General features: G+C 43.2%; 2 protein-coding genes and 1 non-coding gene across 3 annotated transcripts in view; 1 reads left to right on the forward strand and 2 right to left on the reverse strand.

Moving 5' to 3' along the window:
- LOC123504058 (fer3-like protein) overlaps positions 1 to 4,883 on the reverse strand; it is a 38,457-nt gene extending 33,574 nt beyond the window's left edge. Inside the window, exon 1 of the mRNA XM_045254321.1 lies at positions 4,607 to 4,883. The gene's annotated coding sequence lies outside the window, so the exon portion shown is untranslated. The remainder of the gene's footprint in view (positions 1 to 4,606) is intronic.
- Positions 4,884 to 13,234: 8,351 nt separating this feature from the next.
- LOC123504302 (proteoglycan 4-like) overlaps positions 13,235 to 18,568 on the reverse strand; it is a 45,043-nt gene continuing 39,709 nt past the window's right edge. Inside the window, exons 3-8 of the mRNA XM_045254721.1 lie at positions 18,346 to 18,523; positions 17,940 to 18,016; positions 15,514 to 15,692; positions 14,257 to 15,358; positions 13,873 to 14,033; positions 13,235 to 13,775 (exon numbers count right to left, since the gene is read on the reverse strand). Coding sequence (XP_045110656.1) covers positions 13,553 to 13,775; positions 13,873 to 14,033; positions 14,257 to 15,358; positions 15,514 to 15,692; positions 17,940 to 18,016; positions 18,346 to 18,523 — 1,920 coding nt within the window. The 3' untranslated portion in view covers positions 13,235 to 13,552. The remainder of the gene's footprint in view (positions 13,776 to 13,872; positions 14,034 to 14,256; positions 15,359 to 15,513; positions 15,693 to 17,939; positions 18,017 to 18,345; positions 18,524 to 18,568) is intronic.
- Trnai-gau lies at positions 17,420 to 17,493 on the forward strand. The gene has a single exon. It is a non-coding gene; the product is annotated as a tRNA-Ile (tRNA).

An 18,568-nucleotide genomic window follows, 5' to 3' on the forward strand; every position in this document is an offset into this window, starting at 1 on the left:
ATACCAGCTGGAAGTGATACACTTTTTAGTTCATACTCGTATATCTGCCTCCAGAGGACAGTACAGTCACAGACTATCTTGAAAGCGTGCCGTCTTATGGTACTGTTGCGTTGCTTACTTTGAAAATCTGCCACCAGAGGGCACTACCGCCATCAAAATAGTCTACAACCCTGTCAGCAGTGGACAACATTGGTTAGTCATTTCAATTAACAACACCTGTCAGATACAGATGGTACAAACATCTCTCTATTGTTTAGTTATTCTGCCGCAAGTTTTCTGTCTTACAAATCAGACATACAATACAACAATTATCTCGTAATATGCACCCTTCACACCTTGATGGATGTCGTGATGGCAACATGTTCAAGAGAGTTTGGCAAAAAAGGTTCCTGCGTTTCGAGAATGGGTCATTTGTTGACTGACTGAAAGTTCCTTGAATATACTTGAATATACTTGTTATACTTGAAAAAGTATCAACCAATCCCGGAGTGACTGTTAATGCTATTGAACAATTTATTCAAAGTTTCTTGTGGCGGGCAGCCTGTGCGTGCCACACATTTCTAAATTTTGTGCCGAAAACTTCTCGAATTCAGTACAGTTATAGGTATAACTACTGTTGCTGCGGTTCGAGTGTCGCATGGCACCGTCACCCTAACAGCGGGGTGTTCCTGTGCCAGCCATCTCAGCGTCTCGCCTCGAGGACCCACCACGTGGCGTCACATTTCGGTGGCACCTGCACCTTTAACGCCACTTTCTTTCTCTATTGGCGTCACTGCTTTGCTTCGTGCCGCTTTTCGTCTGCTGCCTGCAGACGGCAGGTAATTTGCAGCGCCACGGCGTCACTCTATGTCCCTCGATGATTACTTTCCCGGACGCGAGATCCTGCGGTAGGGACACTGACACAGACACGGCGGGGTACTGCTGCTGCAGCTGACGGATCATGTCTCCCCGACTGCTGATGACATGACCCCGTCTATGTGGCGGTACCGGCACCACTACTTTCACCATGCTCTCCTGCCACAACAGACACACGTTGTCACGCTCGTCCTGACGGCACTAGTTCGGCGCTATTCTTTGGGCTTGAGGGGTGTTGCTCTGTGGCTTAAGCTTAAGGGGTGTGAGAGCATGTGTTTCTCTTTCCTGGACTGTCTTATTCTTCTTCCGTCTCGGTTTCTCACACAACCCCTACAACTCGCCGTCATTGTCCGTCACTTCGTGTCGCACATTCTTCTTGAGTCACTGACGTCTTGCAGCACAGCGCTCTATCTGCCTCCCGGCCTTGCTTTGCTCTTCGACACGATGGACCCTCTGTCGCTGATGGTTTCAGAGGCCCTTCGATCAGAGCATAAACATACTCAATCATGGGTTCATCAATAAATGCAATTTTCTCTGTCTTACACACAGGATCTCTCAGCGCCACGCATTCTTCAGACAAGCTCTGGGCTGACTCGCACGCAAGAAACAGGCCGCAAGTCACTGCAAGGTAGTGACTGAGCCGTCTCCCAGCTGCTGTCAGCCACTCTGTCACTCTTCTCACGCACATCATCTTTCTTTCATCTTGGTGTTGACTTTCAACAATCACGCACTCGTCGGCTTCCTCGTCCTGCTCCTGGGCCTTGCATCAGCAGCAGTATAAGAGCTTTCTCAGCACTCTGAGGAATCGAGAGCCCTTCTTCATTTTCCTTTTTGTAGGCGTTTACTCAGTTTGCTCCTTTCTCTCATATACTTCTTGCCTGTTTATGTTTTTACCTGTTAAATCATTGTTTTGTTCACTTTCACTTAAGGCAAGTTAACCAATTTATTCACTCTTTATTGACTCTCACTCATATAATCTTTTCATATTCCGGGGGAGATACCCCGTTCACCTAAAAATAGCTAGCCAACAAGCGAAGACTGACCCCAAAGGTCGTTATCAGATACATAGTGACAAAGAACAGAGAAATAGTATGTCTATTAAAGGCATCTGATGCAGAGTAAGTTAATTTTGGGGAAGAGATGCATGAATAAAATTCTAAACGTGTGTTTTCATGGAGCTTTCTCCTAGGAAAATACGCAGCAAATGCCGGATAGTGAACAGATTTTGGAGCAGACGAGAACAAGAGGTTGGCAGATATTTCCCTAACTAAGGAGATAGAATAGATTCATATATCGGCTGAAAGAAAATCAAACCTCCAGGACCAGACGAGATACGGGTAGTTGTGACATTTTATTGCTGGACTTGAATTACGCGTTTGGCAAAATACCCCCATCAAAGATTCTTGATGAAGGGATAGATGGAAAACTGTTAAGAGGATAGGGCGACAGTTATAATAAACATTTCTAAAGCCAAATTTGGTCAAGTAACCAGTGAAGTGCCACAGGGACTGGTTTAGGGTCAATTATATATATATATATATATATATATATATATATATATATATATATATATATATATATATATATATATATATATATATATATATATATATATATATATATATATATATATATATATATATATATATATATATATATATATATATATATATATATATATATATATATATATATATATATATATATATATATATATATATATATATATATATATATATATATATATATATATATATATATATATATATATATATATATATATATATATATATATAGTGGGATTCTTGGTGATGTTAATAAATTTGTGGATGACATGAAAATAGGTACATTAATTATGTCATATTCGGATGACAATACCTTGCGGGCAGTCTTGGACAGGATGAATGAGTGGAGAAATAGATGGCTAATGCAGTTTAATTTTGACAAATGCAAATTATTTGTAGAAATCTACAGAGTAAATACACAATTGACAACGAAGCTCTGATAAGTTCATGGGAGGAAAAATATTCATTAATTAAATTTGCTCTAATCTCCGTCTGGAAGAAAAACCAGTGCTTCGAGGCCAGAAATAAGGGAAATCGGGTATTGAAATGAGTTCTTAAGAATGTTAAAAGTAAAATTCCCTTCGTTGTATTTGGCATTAGTATGTCTTCATCTAAACTATACTTTGCATTATTATTACAGAGAGGATATGAATATATTGGAATCAGTACAAAGGAGAATCACTAAATAGGTACAGAAGATGAGGGATATTCTTTACGAAACATGACTGAAGATATTAAATCTAAATTTCAGAGAGATGATGTGGATGAGGATGATAGGTGAAAATAATTAGGTATGTTTCATATATGGACAACCACTTGTCCTAAGGCCTAATGGCTTCTTTGCATACAGCTTCCTTTATTTTCTTAGGTTCGTATGGTCTTAAGAGTGGAGAAGCTTAAAGGTTGAAAGCCGGCGAGTTGGTGGGAGAGATGGGTGGATTACGGAGAAATAAAGGAAGTGAAAGAGAAATGAAAGACCTGCTGAGAAGTGGGGAAGGTGGAGGTCATGCTGGTCGGTGGAGAATCTGCTGCGAAGTGGAGAACATGCGACGGAGTGGAGAAGCTCGGATGGCAGATGAAAGATATGAAAAAGAAAGAAGATCTGCCTGAAAGTGGAGGACAGGTGGAGAACTGACAGTAAAGTGGAGACTTATTAGTGATTTTTAAGACCTGTGGATGATCTGCAATGGAGATGAAGAAGATGGAGGAAGTAGAAAACAGGCGAGTTTGTAGAGAAGTTGAAAGATTAGGAAGACGTCTCAGTTGAGGATTCAGGTGGAGAAGGTGGAATAGATGAAGGACTAACTAAAAGGGAGAAGTGACAGGGAAGTGGATCATTGGTGAGAGACTAATTAGTGGGAGAAATAGAGAGATGGAGTGGATGGAAGATGGAAGAAGTGGAAGACTTAGAAATGGGTAAAGGAGGTAGGGTGCTGGTAAGAAGGCGTAAAAATGGAGATTCGCGGAAGGTGGAGCAGTTGAATTGATTGTTGGAGGGAAGGTGGAGTAGATGGAAAACTGGTAGCTATAGAGAGATTATCACGGAAGATGGAGATGAAGAACTGTTGGTGAGGAAGAAACTGTGGAGAACTGACGGGGAGATGAAGGAGACCGAGGAATGACGAAGAAGTGGAGGGTAAACAGTGATGACAGAGGAGTGGAGGAGGTGAAGGATTGGCAGGAGATAAAGATGTATAGGAAAGGTAATGGAAGACTTGTGTGCTGTTGGAGGACTGGCAGAAAGAAGGGTGAGGACAGCTCACAGCAAGAGGTGAAGAGTTTGTGAGGTGGAGATCTACTTGAACGATAAACTGTGTGAGGAACGAGGATGCATGGTCTGATATGAAGATCTACTTGAACGATAAACTGTGTGAGGAACGAGGATGCATGGTCTGATATGAAGATCTACTTGAACGATAAACTGTGTGAGGAACGAGGATGCATGGTCTGATATGAAACTACAGTAAGGCAGATGAGGAGAAAGACTAACAGTTTCAAGGTGGAGTTGCTGTAATAGTACAGTAGTGTAAAGTGGAGCTTGGACAGATGGACAGTGATGATAGTTTGTGAGATGGAGAGTCAGGGCTAAGGTGGAAGCGATCATGTGGTTACTCTACGATTTCTGTTTCCTTTTCTTTAGTCGAGATAGATTACTATTTTCACTCCTGGTTACCATTATTACTCACTTGGTACATGTAGGAAATGTCAGTCACCGTGAATCTTCATGACTGAGACCGGAGCCACAAAGAGCCCTCTCTCTGTGTTGGCCCCGTGTGTGTGATGGCTCTTGCCTTTCTTCCCTCCTTCAAAAGAACTTTATCTTTCTGCCCTATTTCGTAAAGTTGACCCTCACACGTACTGATGGTTGTTGCGCACACGGGATAAGACACTTAGTCCACTCTATATCTAATTTCACACGCGATTTCACTCTTAACTTTAGTCCGATCCTGTCCGTCACACTAAATTGACGGAACCAACTGAAGATGAAAGTCAGCATCCTCGCAGCCTCCGCTTTGCCCCGCCCACCGTTCTCGCGCCAGTCCAATGGGGAAGCGAGGTGGTCTTCATTGGCTCTGGAGATCAATTCCCGGTCCCTGATTGGTCACTGCAGTGTTCTACAGCCCTTCTAGCCACCAACAGCATCGTGATTGGCTACTGCAATCTGTCCCTGGGCCCCAAGTGGTCACTTACGGTTTGTAGATAACGACATGTTTCTTAACTCGAAGTAATTGCATGTAAAATCCCAATACATTCCCTTTTAAATGCTTCCTTTGCACACTAGAACTTCTGACACATTAATTTTTAAGTAGATGGCATTCACTCCAGAATTGATGTGGAGGGATGTGGAATGCTTTAGTTTGGTTAGAGAGGAGCGTCAGGAGGTGGAATCAATGTTTACAGGAGTGAGGGTTCTTTTGGGTATTGATCAAAGGGAAGGCGCGGATATCTCCTGCCTTTGTTTTCATGTGTGTGTGGCTCCATTTACGACACCCTAGCGTTCCCAGACAGCATACGTGTGCATCTAACCTTAGTGTTCATCCTCAGCACGGGATCATTCCCCTTGATCTTGATGGGAGGTACAGGCGTCTCTTGGCGGTCGTGGCAGGTCTCCTTTAGATGCCAAGCAGCATTGGAAAGACTCAGCATTGACGTGGTTTTCCTATCCCATCACTTGTATTTTGTACGCAGGAAGCTCTCCATTTTTATTTAGCTTACGTTTCTTTACACAGGATGCTCACAAGTTCCTTTTTTTTCTGCAGGAGTTTACTCATATAAACACAGCGACAGAAATGGCTTGCTTCATTTTGAGTCTTTTTTTTTTTCCTATTCAAACTGATGTAAAGATTATATGAGCAAACATTTTCTTCACCTGTCCCTTCTCCTGGAGGCAGAACCTTTCATAGTTTTGGCTGGTGCTCCTTCACTCCCCAGTGTCTAATGCTCCTTCCTCCCTTCCCTCCTGTCCTCGTGGAGATTGCAGGCAGCTGTGAAAACAGATTAACCCTGTGTTGAAGTAAAAGTCTTTCCTTGTCTTGACAAATAATTTACAGACTATATATTGTAATCCTCTTCTCTTCGGAAGGAGTCGTTGTTAAGACTGTTTATATCTTAACTATTTTTCAGTTTACACGTTCATTTATTTAATGTATTTATTTGTCAATACACGAGAGTGCAAAACTCGGTTGGAGAACATACTGAACCTCAACGCTTTGAAAGATTTGTCGCTTTGACCAAGCATCGACATTGGAAGCAAGGCGCCGAGATACAAATATTAGAAGATACTGAAATGGATCTGTAATACGTCTTACGATAATAAAGCTACGTATACAAGGCAGACAAGACAAAATAAGGAGTTCGTCATGATGACAGTTTGTGTAAAGGTTCTGGGCAGATTGCAGTTCCAATGATATAGAATTTGGAAAAGGAAGTTTCAAAATTATTAAAAAAATATTTTATTTTCTAGTATGTTGATGACTATGCTGATAATATGAATTTAATTTTATCATTCATATTATTCTATCCCGCTTTTCTTTTCCATGCATCATCTTGTCTTTTTTTTAGTAAGCTGTCTTTCCCTACTTGTCTTTCTCATCTTTCCGTAGTTTCCTTCTCTTCTGACATCTTTTCCACCTCTCGTCTCCTTTTCTTCTTTCTTTTAAATTGTAGTTTCTTGAAAATATGCATATAGAAGAAAGGGCACTATCAAATGTCCTATAATTCGCTGGTTCGAACTGGACGTTTAGTGGCCATATTGGAGAAAAAAAAAAATTATAAAGTGGAACATGGAAAACTAATATTTCATTGAATATGAAATATGAAGAAAGGATTGTCGAACAAAACTTACCCATCCCTTGAAAAAAAAAGGATGTGAAGTGATCTGATATATTGTTAGTCCGGCCGACTACTTTACAGCTGATGGAAGAAACACAAAAAGACGTAATGCCTCAAAATAGCTGGTAGTAAAATTCGCTTCAAATGAACCAGAACACCTTTTAACGCTTGGAACTCTCTTCACTCTATTGTCCTGGGTGACGTAACAGTGAAAGTACTTGGACTTTAATCCGCAAATGAAACATTGTACGCTATGCAACAAATTGTAATTCAAATTCGTTTGGATCTACTGTGAAATGCTATTTTACGGAAGTTGTTGTTTGTTGTCTAGTGACGGACATATACCGTAGAAGCAACAATAGTAATATATTTCATCTTTCGACAAAAACTTCTATGCAGTTAGTTCACGCTTCATGGAATCTTCCTCTCCTGTAAGCCCTGCCTGGAGGGGGTGGTGTGGAGTGGAGTCTTCATCTATATCCTCACAGACAGCCTTGCAGAGAGCAACAGGTTTGCTCCCATTAGTTCTTATGTATTCGCTGGTGCTCCTGTGTGTTTCTCCCACTCATCTATTTTTCTACACTCTTTGCTTTGCGTTTGAATGAGGAAAAATTGGTTTTATAATGATCTCCCACACTATCTTTTTTTTTTGTTTGTTTGTTTGATGTAATGAACATTTCATTATTTTTATATTTTTCAGTATTCGATAAAAGTTCTATTTGTTACAGCAAATTACTTTCCTCATCCTTTCAATCATCATGCTATTTTCTGTCGAAGGTCTCCTTTGAATTTTTTTTTTTCCCCTTTCTCTTTCAGACAGCACTGAATGACAATTGCCCAAGTGCTGCAGCCAGCGAACACGAATCACGTGGCCCTCCCTCGAGTTGATTTCAATAACTAGCAAACAGTACAGAGACAAGGATTGAAATTTTAAAGGTGTCAGTGTGTTGGTGTATGCACGTGTTTAGAGGATGCGAAGAGGCCCCATTCATCGAAGGCTAGTCACTGTACCTAGTTTATCGAGCGCCTCAAATGGCAATTTTGCGTTCTAGGTTTAACTGGACGTTACTTAGAGAAATAAGTATATATATATATATATATATATATATATATATATATATATATATATATATATATATATATATATATATATATATATATATATATATATATATATGAACAATAACATAAGCAAGTTTTTCTTAATACCATTGCTTCTCTACTACTAATACAAACAAACAAAGAGAGAGAGAGAGAGAGAGAGAGAGAGAGAGAGAGAGAGAGAGAGAGAGAGAGAGAGAGAGAGCTTAATCAAGATTGATAGATAGATAGATTGATTGATTATTTACCCATGTTCGTAAGCTCCGTTTGTCAAGTACTACATCAATCAAGACACACACACACACACACAAACACACACACACACACACACACACACACACACACACACACACACACACACACACACACACACACACACACACACACACACACACACACACACACACAGACCGATATATTATTAATTTGTAATTCTTGTTATTTTTTTTCCTAACAGGAATTAAATACCACCAAAGTTTCAGGATCTTTAAAAGTAGTACTGTTCTAATCTTGAAAGTTAACATGTATAATAAAACTGGATACAAAAAGTTGAAACATGTTAAGTTGATAGACATGTCTAAGGCCGGCCATACACTATCATGTACACCTGACAGGTACGCCTGAAAAGTTACGCCTGTCAGGTATGCCTGATAGTGTATGGCGGGAAAAACTAGCCTCTCAGGCGACCTGACAACTGATGAAAATTCGAGCAGTTCTGCCTGACAGGCGAGTAAACTTGATGTGTGTGTGGCGGTTTCATCAGGTGTACCTGAACAGGTCTCTCAGTTATTAATAATCCTTTGTGTTTCTTCAGTCTGTTTTTACATTTCACAAAAACTACAGATAATAAGGAGAGAAAGTACAACTCATCTTCTCGAGAATCCATGGCGAACTGACAAACTTGACAGGTATGCATGAAGAGTGTGTGTGCTCCTCAGGTATCAGGTATACCTGACAGGCGTAACTTTCCAGGCGTACCTGTCAGGTGTACATGATAGTGTATGGCCGGCCTAAAAGAAATGACATTCAGTTACCTGACACATGGTGAGCTGATGCAGAAGTCACGTCCTCTTCGTCCCCTTGTTAGATTTGATTTTCTTTCTGATCACTTAGCCTTGCATTATGCCTACGTCCGAAAATATATATAAGAAAACAATGATATCGCCAGAGTTCATCCACATGACAGGCAACACTCGTCCCTCCTGTGTCTGTTGCACTCACAATCCACATCTTGCTGCTTTGTTCATTTCTTCCTTCAGTTTCCCTAAATTGTTTGTAAGCACTTTATTCTATTTATTTCTTATTCTAATTTTATTTTTAATTTTTTGCTGTTTAATTAATATACTTAATTATTCCATTTATTCATTCATTTGTTTATTTTTCTTTCATATACTTATTTATTCATTTATCTGTTTAGCTTTTAAAAAATGTTTCGGTTCCCAGTTAGAAATTAATCTGTCAGAAAGGCCAGCCTCTTCCACTTTTGTAATTTTGAAAAAATTCCTTCCCTTCTAAGTTCTTCCCAGATTCTTCTTAAAACGTTGCCATTATCTTCTCTATAAGAGTTGAAAAATTTAAGAATTTAAGAGTTGAGACTGTTTTATTTTTATCATTGTTGCTTCACTAACGATATTAAAAATATTTGTTTTAGACAAGCCTAGATGAAGAAAATAATTGGAAATATTCTAACTGCGAAAATTTGTGGAAGTTAGGATAGATTTATGAGTGTATTGTAATAAGCGTAATGGATAAGGTGGTGAGCATGGGATCGGACAGACGTCTACGGTTAGGTTCGAATCCCACCATGTGCCATCCTGAAATTTTGCCATTTGGCGAGTAGTTTAATGTTACCTACATGTCACCATGATACCTAGGTGCTAGGTGATTACACCAAAGATGCGCTTGGGTGGTGATATGAACCCTAATATGGGTACCACTATAAATAAAATTGCCTGCGTCACTAATGGGGTGGAAGATTAACAGCACTTCCAATACTCTTCAAGTTACCTACAGGTGCTATAGGCCAGGACATAAGAAAAAAAAAGTCAGTTTGTAGGTCAGTATAGCCTATGGCCACTGTACGAATTTCTAGTGAATCATGTGATTATGATATACATGTACGTAAGTTAATGGAAGTGTGTGTGTGTGTGTGTGTGTGTGTGTGTGTGTGTGTGTGTGTGTGTGTGTTATTCACGCTCGCCTGCTGGTCACCCAGCTAGCCTTCCCCATACGTAGCGACCTCAGAGCTCATAGACCCTTCTAGTTACATCCCGTACCTATTTACTGCTAGGTGAACAGGGACCACACATTAAGAGGCTTGCCCATTTGCCTCGTCGCGCCCGGGACTCGAACCCAGATCTTCTCGTTTATGAGCCGAGTGTGCTAACCACTACACTACGCGGTGTGTGTTATTCACCTTGGTCGTCTGCTGATCACCCAACCAGTCTTCCCCATTACGAAGCGAGCTCAGACCTCATAGACCGATCTTCAGGTAGGACTGAGACCACAACACACTCCACACACCGGGAAAGCGAGGCCACAACCCCTCGAGTTACATCCCGTACCTGTTTACTGCTAGGTGAACAGGTGCCACACATTAAGAATCTTGCCCATTTGCCTCGCCGCTCCCGGGACTCGAACCCGGTCCTCTCGATTGTGAGTCGAGCATGCTAACCACTACACTATGCGGTGTGTGTGTGTATGTGTAATTCACCTCGGTCGTCTGCTGGTCACCCAGCCAGTCTTCCCCATTACGGAGCGAGCTATGAGCTCATAGACCGATCTTCGGGTAGGACTGAGACCACAACACACTCCACACACCGGGAAAGCGAGGCCACAACCCCTCGAGTTACATCCCGTACCTATTTACTGCTAGGTGAACAGGGGCCACACATTAAGAGGCTTGCCCATTTGTGTGTGTGTGTGTGTGTGTGTGTGTGTGTGTGTGTGTGTGTGTGTGTGTGTGTGTGTGTGTGTCCTTTCGTTGCGACTGACTATGTCCTAAGACATGAAATGATTGATTCCTTTCCACCTCTCAATATAGTTTGGCAACATCTATCAATCTAATATTTTTGAGAAAATGCAGAAAATTTGAGATGAGGCGTAACTCGATAACTCCGCAAATTCAAGACTGGGTTCAGTTGTTCAGTTGTACTTACCCACTTCATTAACATGACACGTTTCTATATTAATTCTTATTATTATTTTGCATTTTTATACAGCTTCAGAAACTTATATAGTGATTAAAATAGTGAAAACTCTGGCCATTAATCTTCTGACTTCCATAGACCCTTCCTAATGTCAATAAAGTTGTCTAATCACACCCAACACTCATGTTAAAAATTCGTCCCAGTACTGAAGGGGTTAAGTCAAATAGCAGTGAATGAATTTTATACTCTGAGTTTACTTTTTAGGCTGTAACTCAAAATTATTTATTAAAACAATCACGCAGACCAAGGTGAAATAAAATTGGATGTGATTGCTTATAGTTTAATGTATAAAATTCAAAATCTACATAGATTAAAGATGTGGCTAAATTCTGTACAGAAAAGTTCATGTAAAATGCATTTCTAAGTCAACAGTGTTTTGATATTGTTAAATTATCTACGAGTGGCTATGTTGTTCCTCTATATACGAAACTTGTACCGCTGGACGTGTATGGAGGAGTCTTTGAGGACGGCGGACTCCTTAGGGCACCAAACACTGCAGCAGGAAGGCTTCGCCGAGCTGGGCTGAGGCCATTGGAAGCTTGACGCAGCTAAGGTGGCGGCCTCTTGCCTAGATTGGCACAGCATGGCTGGCCACTGAAGGTTTACCCCTTGAAGCTGTAATGCTTTCTTCACTACATAACGTACACCATCCATGCGCGTGCGCGAGTGTGTGTGTGTGTGTGTGTGTGTGTGTGTGTGTGTGTGTGTGTGTGTGTGTGTGTGTGTGTGTGTGTGTGTGTGTGTGTGTGTGTGTGTGTGTGTGTGTGTGTGTGTGTGTGTGTGTGTGTGTGTGTGTGTGTGTGTGTGTGTGTGTGTGTGTGTGTGTGTGTGTGTGTGTGTGTGTGTGTGTGTGTGTGTGTGTGTGTGTGTGTGTGTGTGTGTGTGTGTGTGTGTTTCTGTGTGTGTGTACTGGCGGGCCGTAGTGAAGAGATCAGCCGGTTAGGGTCCGTGCACTCCCAAGACGCCATCCTGACTCAGTTTACCCTCGTCATAAACAGAGTGGAGGGCCGCAGGTTAGTGGTCCTGACGACACACTCTTGACCTCCCGCCGAGGTCACCTTTCATCTGGGAACCTGCTGAGTCGGGGTCACGTGGGAGTCACTGCTGTCTCCCTGAGAGGCATCCAGCGTGACCTGCATGACTGCCGCTCGCCTCTGAGACCTGCTTCGATATCCAAAACAAAATACAAAAATCGGGATATTTGTACTCATGGTCGTCCTTCATAGCTGCTTCTTCAGTCATACTTGACCACTACTACTCCCGTTAACAAATGCCCTTAACTTGTACTTGTTCTCGTTGATGCCGCTCACCGCTGTAACTTTGCAGCAACAGCCACTCCTGATTGAGGAATGGTGTGATCGCTGGTGCTGCTGCCACAAGGGATGCAGGCACTCACAGCACCACACTGCCCTGTATTGATTGTGTGAGCCATTAGTCACCGCGGCTCCACACCACTTAAAGCTGGACGTCCCCGCCGCTACCTGGGCGCACGGGGCGGCGTGATCCATCTTTGTTCTCCTGTGATCGCTGCTGCATGTGTTCTGCGGCGGTGAGCCGCTGGTCCGGCCGCTTTCTTCACTCGTAACGATTCAGCAGTAAGAGATGTGTAAAAAATAGAGGAAAACATTATTTAGGTGGAATAAATTTACCTACAAGAAAATCTAGAAATGCGTTAATCGCATTTGTCTTCTGCGATGCACAGACCCAATAGGAATTGGGAACTGCCGCATTGACCTCTTGGTGGATCCGGACATCAGCGGGCACCCAACTGCCGCCCTACTGCCCTGCCACTTTCCCACAGCAAGGTCACCAGGCAAACCGCGGCAAATATAGCAAAGAACTTTCGTCTTTTATAGAGAGTTGTTAGGAGGGTGGGCATGTAGAGATGCTTGTTCAATAGGAAAAGATACAGGCGAGGAATCTCTCTCTCTCTCTCTCTCTCTCTCTCTCTCTCTCTCTCTCTCTCTCTCTCTCTCTCTCTCTCTCTCTCTCTCTCTCTCTCTCTCTCTCTCTCTCTCTCTCTCTCTCTCTCTCTCTCTCTCTCTCTCTCTCTCTCTCTCTCTCTCTCTCTCTCTCTCTCTCTCTCTCTCTCTCTCTCTCTCTCTCTCTCTCTCTCTCTCTCTCTCTCTCTCTCTCTCTCTCTCTCTCTCTCTCTCTCTCTCCTCTCTACTACCTACCTTTACCTTTATCTACCCCTCTCTTTACGAGCGCAGATCTTGAAACACCATCGAAACTAAAAATTTTCACTTTCCATTGCTAAAACCAAATAATTTATCAGTCTCTCTATGAAAACTGTAGTTTCCTTTGATGATATATTCATTCTGATCATTCATGCTCACGGTAATGTTTTATCAGTGTGGAGCAACGAGATGACAGGTGAGAGTGAGTCGCACCTTCACCAGCACATGTCGCACACCACTATACAAAGGCGTCAGTAGTTTGGTGTGGATATTTTAAAAGGAACACAGCGTTCATTGTCACGTGAAAACTTTAAAGGTAGAGTTTTTTGACGATGGAGCCTCGGGTCTGCTTTGGGGTTGTGGCGTGCACCGTGCTGTACGTAGTCCGCAGCCTCATGTGGTCCGGGTACTGGTCTTGACCATAACCCGGGCGGTTGCAGAAGGGCGAGCTGAGGGTGTTGATGGGCCAGTAGCGGGGAGGCTGGTGACGGGCACGGAGACGAGCGTTGTATTTCTCACTCTGGCGTGTGTACCTGTGGGGATGAGTGGAGAGATTACCAAAGAGATCTAAAGGCTGCATGGTAAAAAAAAATGTCAAGCCTCTGGACTATAATCCACAATGGCACATACCTGACTTTTTTTACGCCAGAGTCTTGCTGCATTTTGCCTGCCCTGAAGGCAGGCTTGAAATCAGAGGGACCCTGGAATTTCTTAGGTGGTTGGTCCATGGCACGCACCTCACAAGCCAGACAGTTCCTGGATCTCACCTGGCCAGGATGGTTGTGGCGCATCTGTTGAGAGTGTAGCGGTGGTACGTGCATGTAGAGGGAAATTAAATATGGTTTTCATATATTAACAAAAAAGAAAAATCCAGATTTAAACTATTCATAGAAAATTTTATTGTGATTACCTCTTGTGAAATGATGGTATTGAGTATTGGCCAACTGAAATATTTTAAAATAATTTCAAGAGTTTTACACGTATTAGAAGTAAGTTATCGAAAGAAGAACTTGCCTCGGGTGGTGCCGCTGCACCGCTACCTGATTCTTCCACCTCCCGCTGAAGCTCTTCCGTCTGTGTGGTTGCTACCATTTGCCGCGGCTCCACTGATGTACTTCTGTATGTGTGGACACCCCGTCCAGTGTCTCTCAAGGGAACTGTATGGAACACGGAGTCTTTCGTTTCCATGATGGCAAGAGGATCCCGTGGCTGCGGGCTAGCCGGTGTGGTTTTGGCTTCCTTCCGTGACGCTTGTGTCTTGGTACTACTCCTGGAGGAGGACTTAGGAGTGTGCCTCTCTGTCGGGGAGGCTAATCCATTTTTGGATATTGACCTTGCACTGCCTTGTGCACTGCCTTGTGCAAGGCGTTGAGAGTCCATGGATATTGTGCGGCTCATGTCCTTGCTGGCAGGTGTAGTACTGCCTACCCTTAATGGCACTCCAATGGAGCGTCTGCCCGAGCTGGCTCTTGAGGCCACAGATGGTAGACTGCCTGCAGATTTTGGTGTTCCGTAGCCAGACTCTGGTTCTGACGTCTTCCTGGGAGGCGAGCGAGTTTCTGCTTCCTTCCTACCGTTCACCTCAAGACGTTCAAGTTTGGACGTCAGTTCACATGTGTCTGGACCGTCTCCCCATGCCGTCTTTGGAATGTGAATCCCAGAGTCCACGGAGCTGACTGAGCGCGGACTTGGAGGTTCTCGCGGCTTTTTCTTTGCGTCCATCATCTCGATTACTTCTTCCTCTTCTTCTTCTTCCATAATGTCATTTTCTTTGAGGTCCCACTTGAGAGCGAACTCAATCTCTGGGACCTTCCTTATGATCTTGGAAGTCTTGGGGCGTTTTGGAAGTAAGGGTGGTTTAGTGGATGGTGCGGGAGAAGGGGCCGTGTTGGGCCGTAGGACGACATACTTTGTACAATTTGTGGGCGCTGGATGGTCCACCAGGCGTATGGCTAGGGCGCGAGACCCTGTCAGAGCAGTCAAATCCTCCTCCGGGCGTCGAGGCAACAGGGCGTCCTCTACAGTGTCGTGAGTAATGTTGGCAGTCTCCTTCAGGGCACGGTTACCGTCAATGGAGGATGAATTTGAGGACGCCGATGACTTGCGGGAACTTTTCCTTCAAAAAACGAAAGATATTAAGTGAGTTCATAAATGTGATCGGACAAGAGTGACTGAAACAATATGTCTGTTGAGTGTATGTATTCGTACATGACTGAAGAAAGGAGGAATGAAGGTGGTAGTAAAACAAAAAAATTTTAAATTAAGTCGTACTGAGATGCAGATGGGGACCTTGTGGCGACCTTTCTGAAGGAGGCGGGGGTAACCGTGCCATGGCTCCTGTTAGAGTCATGTTTATCTTGGTGGCTGCTTCCCTCCTCGAGGCGTCCTCCAGACAGCAGTCCCGCCCCTGTCACCTGGAGCTCTGTCCCCTCTCCCGCTGGATCCTCCTCCTTTAACCGAAAGAAACGAAACGAAGACGTAAGAAAAAAAAGCCCGGAGTGCAAAATAAGCAAAAACTGAAGAGGACCGTAGAATGTGACCTCTGTTCTTTTGAGTATTAATTTTGTGGATGGGCTGAAGTGTGATAATTCTGAGTTAGTCTAAAATTATGTAATCCAAGAACCAAGGATGTACAAGGATCAATGTAAGAAATTAAATTATAAGGATGCACAACTTTCCCTTTGGGAAAAAAGAAAACCAGCAGCATCCTGAGAGTAAAAGATGCTACCTAACACTACAGTAACATGAAAATCAACACATATTCATCTAAATGTCATGCACGTACTCTTGATTATTGCGTTTTAGAGTATTTCCCCACTAAACACACACACACACACACACACACACACACACACACACACACACACACACACACACACACACACACACACACACACACACACACACACACACACACACACACACACACACACACACCGCGTAGTGTAGTGGTTAGCACGCTCGACTCACAATCGAGAGAGCCGGGTTCGAGTCCCGGTAAGCGGCGAGACAAATGGGCAAGCCTCTTAATGTGTGGCCCCTGTTCACCTAGCAGTAAATAGGTACGGGATGTAACTCGAGGGGTTGTGGCCTCGCTTTCCCGGTGTGTGTTGTGTGTTGATGTGGTCTCAGTCCTATCCGAAAATCGGTCTATGAGCTCTGAGGTCGCTCCGTAATGGGAAAGACTGGCTGGATGACCAGCAGGCGACCGAGGTGAATTACACAAAGGCACGTAGTCATCTATCCTACAAACCTACAATAATTGGAGTACTGCCACACATCCTACACATAGGTAGCCATATTTTCTACACAAAAATAAGTATCAGCACATTTCCTGCACAAAAACTGATTATCCCACAGAGAACATCTACAAAGTTAGCCGTTTTAGGGTAGTGACATACTTCATACACTCAAAAATCTGTTTTGTCACATATCCTACAATGATACACCTTATCTCCTACACACAATAATCTCTTCTGTCATATTCTCTACTCTCTGTAGGCGCACTCCACCTAGAGGAGAGCCTCTGTGCTATGCGTTTCTGGCTCACTACACTCCTGACGACTTTGACCAGTCAACAAATTCTTAGCTTGGTATACGTCTGTTCTGCGTATTGTCGTTATCATTCAGACATGAGTTAACTCGAATTTAGTCTCGACCCAGCAGTATTTTTTTCTCCATTCAACGGGCAGACGGCATTTCTTGTACTCCACTGCTCCTGGACCAAGCATGGTTAGTATTGCAAAATGTTTCTTTTTACAAACGTATGATTTTATAGTGAGAAATAAAAAGTGCCATTTTAATGAGAAATAAAAGTTCCATTTTTACTAATATGCCTTCCAGTTTCTACAGTTTTATCTTATATGCATCAATATTCTCCGAACTTTTCCTTATGTAATGTTTGTAGGAGATATGACAGTATAATTATAGGAGTTATGTCATACTGCCGCAGTTCCTACACATATAGATCATATTTCCTACACAAGGACAAGTGTTATGCACATTTCCTACACAGCAACTTAGTACACAGCATACTTCCTACACTTACTGTGTCTCGGAGATATGTTGTATCCTTATAGGAAATATGTCACTACTCTATAAATACTGTTAGATTTGTAGATGTGTCCTGTAGGAAATGTTGCGTAGGAAATGTGGCCCCCTCTTCCCCTCTAACACACACCGCGTGGTGTAGAGGTTAGCACACTCGGCTGATAACCGAGAAGACCTGGGTTCGAGTCCCGGGCGCGATGAGGCAAATGGAAGAGCTTCTTAATGTGTAGCCCTGTTCACCTGGCAGCAACTAGGTACGGGATGTAATTCGAGGTGTTTTGACCTCGCTGTCCCGGTGTGCTGTGTGTGGTGTGGTCTCAGTCCTACCAGAAGATCCGTCTATGAGCTATGAGCTCTTAACGTAGGGTTAAGGCTAACTGGGTGACCGCAGGCAACCGTAGCGAATTACACACACACATACACACTTAGGTGGACTCTCTTCTGGCAGGAAACAAATATGTTTCAACCCTCAGCTCCTGACATAACGCTTCTGTCCAAGACTTTCAATCCTATGAAAAGTTTGAGGACATGTAGATAAGAATTATAGGTAATAATGTCAGGATAAGTGAGGATGTATGAGATCAAGCATGAATGATTGAAAACGAATACTGTTGAAGATAAAAAAGCAGCGATGAAAAAGCTCTCACCTGTTCTTCCTCTGCTGGGCGGGGCGCTTGTCGAATTTCGGTGGGCGAGGGCCGCTGCTCGCCGCCCACGCCAGGTTCTGGTGTGGACGAGATGCATTATTTCCCATGAACGCTGACTACATGAATTGCATATACGTATATATTTCGTTTGGTCCGCACTACCTAACATTCCATATCGTAACGAAAAAACACTGCAGTTGGATTCGATATTGATCGTTGTGACCACAGACAGGTTAACAAAGATGTAGCCGCTGCATTTTCTTTAACAAGTGTTAAAGAAAATATTCTCACTTGGTGGCGTACTTTCTTCTTAAAAGCACCAAGTAAATAAGTGTGCTGATATAGGTAAGAGTACTCGGGATGGTATCATCCTTCCCACTGTGAGGCATAAGGCGGTCATCCTCACCTAGGGCCTGTGTGAGGGGTCCCCAGGGCGTGGCCTGGGAGCGAGCCACCCCGGGCAGCAGGTGGCCGCGGTCATCAGCAATCACCCGGGTGGTGCCTCGCCGCTGTCGGGGTCGTTCCTGGTGCACACGCCCCACCTCCCAGTTGGCGAGGCGCGTCGGTCTGTAGCCTCCTTCAAACTACAACACGTTCCAACATTGTGAATTTATAAACGATGAAGGTTA

This window comes from Portunus trituberculatus, chromosome 15 (assembly GCF_017591435.1).
Source record: "Portunus trituberculatus isolate SZX2019 chromosome 15, ASM1759143v1, whole genome shotgun sequence".
In the NCBI taxonomy this organism is placed as follows: domain Eukaryota; kingdom Metazoa; phylum Arthropoda; class Malacostraca; order Decapoda; family Portunidae; genus Portunus; species Portunus trituberculatus.